The sequence below is a fragment of the Nicotiana tabacum genome, chromosome 6, assembly GCF_000715075.1.
Source record: "Nicotiana tabacum cultivar K326 chromosome 6, ASM71507v2, whole genome shotgun sequence".
Taxonomy (NCBI): Eukaryota; Viridiplantae; Streptophyta; class Magnoliopsida; order Solanales; family Solanaceae; genus Nicotiana; species Nicotiana tabacum.
In genome coordinates, this window is record NC_134085.1 from 172,435,942 (window position 1) to 172,439,512 (window position 3,571).

The 3,571-nt window shown below is 37.8% G+C and overlaps 1 protein-coding gene across 1 annotated transcript; it reads left to right on the forward strand.

Moving 5' to 3' along the window:
* Positions 1-820: 820 nt before the first annotated feature.
* On the forward strand, positions 821-3,268 carry LOC107781085 (histone-lysine N-methyltransferase ATX4-like). The gene has a single exon (XM_016601720.2). It carries the CDS (start codon positions 1,013-1,015, stop codon positions 3,032-3,034), a length of 2,022 nt encoding a protein of 673 aa, XP_016457206.2. The 5' UTR covers positions 821-1,012; the 3' UTR covers positions 3,035-3,268.
* Positions 3,269-3,571: the final 303 nt, after the last annotated feature.

The window sequence follows — 3,571 nt, forward strand, 5'->3', positions numbered from 1 at the left end:
TAAATAGCATCCCTGAGAATGTTTATTTGTGTACTTGCTCCGAAATGTTCGTCGAATGAGTAGAAATGACACTGGGTAGCCACTCTAAAGGGTTGCTATTTAGGAATTAGCCAGTGTATCCTGAATTTCAGTTTTGCACTTCAATTTTCCAGGATAAAAAGGTCCTGAATTGTCCTAAAGTCAAGATTTTTAGTATAAAATTTCAGGACAAAATAAATACTGGTTAATCTTTAAATAGCATCTTTATGAATGGCTATTTGCGCACTTTTAAGACCGCTATTTAAAATATATCCACAATTTATAATGTATTTAAAGATTAGCCAATTCACTATCCTGAATTTGAAAATTCATGACTTAGTATCCTGAATTTTTTAGCAGCTGGACTAAGTGTTCTGAATTTCTGAATTACTAATTTAAAATACAGAACATAAGATTCGAACTTCAGGACACAATTTTCGAACTTTAGGACATGATGTCCTAAAGTTTGAATTTTGAGATTTGAACTCTAGGACGTCGTATCCTGAAGTTTGAGCGAAATTGGCTAATTTTTAAATATATTGTAAACTATGGATATATTTTATACAACATACTTAAAAGTGGCTACCTGGTCTATTTCCACTGCCCGTCGAATGATGACCCAATGGGCCTATATTGTCTGATGAAGTTGCTAGGCCCAGTCCGAGCCCGTTTCCGGGGGACCCACCTAAACATTAGAAGACGATCGACCAGAAGGAAACCTATAAATAGGAGAAAATCCTTGTACAACTGGGAATAGAACATGCTGTTCCTTAATCTCTTCCTTTATGATTATGCCCTTGGCGTTTATTTTCCATCTAGGTCTCTCTTTTTTTCCGGCAAAATTCTCTCTGCAAACTGTAGAAACAGTTGAAGAAGTAATTTACAATCGCTCTGTTTATGTCAATAATAATTTCGTTCTTGTGAAATAGCGGTTCTGAGCAAATTGCGATCGGGTTTATATGATTTAAGGGTTTTGGGAGTATAAATTGCTTCGATGTACATGAAGAAGAGAAAGAAGATGACTGTGAAACGTAAAACAAACAAGAAAGAGATCGACGAAGAAATTGATAGGGAAAATTGGTTTATTACATCCAAGAAACAGAAAACTCATGATGTTTTCGGGGTTCCTCCACTTAGAGAATTCAGAGATTTTAGATTTCAATTGAATATCAAAGAAATCAAATATCCAAATTTCCTGCCCCCTGTTCAAGATTACCCCTTTTCAGCAGAAAGTAAAGACCGGATACCAAGTCCAAGATCCCATCTTTTTACTGAGTACTCATTCAAATTGAGGAAGATCAATGTATGCTGCTCGGCATGTAAGAATTTCTCCAGTAATCTTGACGAAAATTTGTTATGCCCCGACTGCAAAGCAAAATCTGATACACCACAAATCAGTAATTCGTTACCTCTGCCGCAAGAGAATATAGCTGTAATTTGCAATGGAATAGAAGGGATTTATTTCCCAGGACTTCATATGGTTCAATGCAAGTGTGGTTCATGCAGCTCTAAGAAGCAGAAAGTTGGTGAATGGGAAAAACATGCTGGTTCCAGAGCCAAAAAGTGGAAGGCCAGCATTAAGGTAAAAATATCTATGCAACCACTCGGTGAATGGGTTGAAAATAAAAATACTCATGGTTTTAATCCTTTGAAATTAGATAAGCAGCAACTGATTTCACTCTTGCAAGAAAAGTACAAACCTGTTAATGCAAAGTGGACTTCGGAGCGTTGCGCTATTTGTAGATGGATTGAAGATTGGGATTTCAACAAGATTATTATATGCAACAGGTGCCAGATTGCTGTTCATCAAGAATGTTATGGCGCTAAAGGGGTTCGCGATTTTGCTTCTTGGGTTTGCCGGGCTTGTGAAACTCCACAAGTTGACAGGGAATGTTGCCTTTGTCCTGTCAAAGGGGGTGCATTGAAACCTACTGATGTTGATCCTTTTTGGGTTCATGTCACTTGTGCTTGGTTTAGACCTGAAATCGGTTTTGCTAATGTTGAGAAAATGGAACCTGCTATAGGACTTCTTGCAATTCCGCCAAAGTCCTTTCATCAAACATGCAGTATATGCCAACAGACTCATGGTTCTTGCATACAATGTTGCAAATGCACAGTGTCTTATCATACAATGTGTGCTTTTCGCGCTGGATACTACATGGAAATGCATTGTTCAGAGAAGAATGGAACGCAAACTACTAAATGGTTATCCTATTGTGCTTCTCATAAGGCCCCAAGCGTGGATAACATTTTAGTCATGCGAACTCCTAATGGAGTTTACTCGAATCAAAATACGCTTCATGGAATAAATGGAGGTCGGGTCTTAAAAGGTTTAAGGCTCATGACTTCTGATGCATCATCAGCTGAAACTAATGAACCAGATCCCTTCTCTGCAGCTAGATGCCGTGTTTTTAGACCATCAACGAACAAGAAAGTTAAACTGGAGCCAATAGTCCACAGGCTAACGAGGCCTCACCATCATTCGTTAAAGTTGATACATAGTTTAAGCTCAAAACAATATCAAGAAGAAAGGAATTTTCCAACTTTGAGAGAGAGATTGCATTATTTGAATAGAACGATAAACCATCGGATATGCTTTGGAAAATCCGGTATACATGGATGGGGTCTTTTCGCAAAGAGAGAGATTGAAGAAGGAGAAATGGTTGCTGAATATGTTGGTGAGAGGATTAGGGGCAGCGTTGCCGACCTCAGAGAGCGTCGCTATAGGTCACAAGGGAAGGACTGTTACTTCTTTAGGATAAACGAAGAAGTAGTGATTGATGCCACAATGAAAGGAACCATAGCAAGATTAATCAACCACTCGTGCATGCCAAATTGCTTCGCGAGGATCATGAGTCTTGGAGAAGAAGAGGATCGGATTGTTCTTATAGCTAAAACGGATGTTTTAGCAGGGGATGAGTTAACCTTTGATTACAGGTTTGAGGCTGATGAGAGTGATGAGCCTAAAGTCCCTTGCCTATGTGGTGCTCCTAACTGTAGGAAATTCATGAATTAGAGTAGCAAAAAGCAGACAAGAATTGTTACTTCTCCAAATTATAGTTAGTTCGATTCTTTAATTTATGTTTAACTTGCAAATGACTTCGTGGTTCATGTTTGTTCATGTTTATATTCAACGTAACTGTTTCACTCAATTTTTGGAAGACTTTCTTTCTTTTCTCGTTTGTTGTAATTTGTAAATGGTAGGGACAAGTGAAGAAATTGGTCTCCTAGGTGGATGTGTAATTGATGAGTATAATTGTTTCATCTTTCTTTCGTTGGATTTAAGCGTTTTTTTTTTTTTTTGAGAGTTTTGAGTTTCCTCGTATTATTGCCCAAGTTCTTTTGACACACGTATGGAATTTATTATGTACTAGAAAGTAAAATCATGTACCTCTTCTTAACAACATATATATATAAATTTCTCAGACAAAAATCACAATTATCGTCAAATATGTTGCGCTAGAATTGAACCCGCCAAGATGAACCTGTCTTGAACCTCGCTCTGATACCACTTGTTAGGACCGTAAAAATCAGGTGTCATACGGAAGCTAGC

Bases quoted from the DNA above. Each gene is read 5' to 3' on its own strand.
- LOC107781085 (XM_016601720.2), top strand. From the start codon at position 1,013: ATGTACATGAAGAAGAGAAAGAAGATGACTGTGAAACGTAAAACAAAC.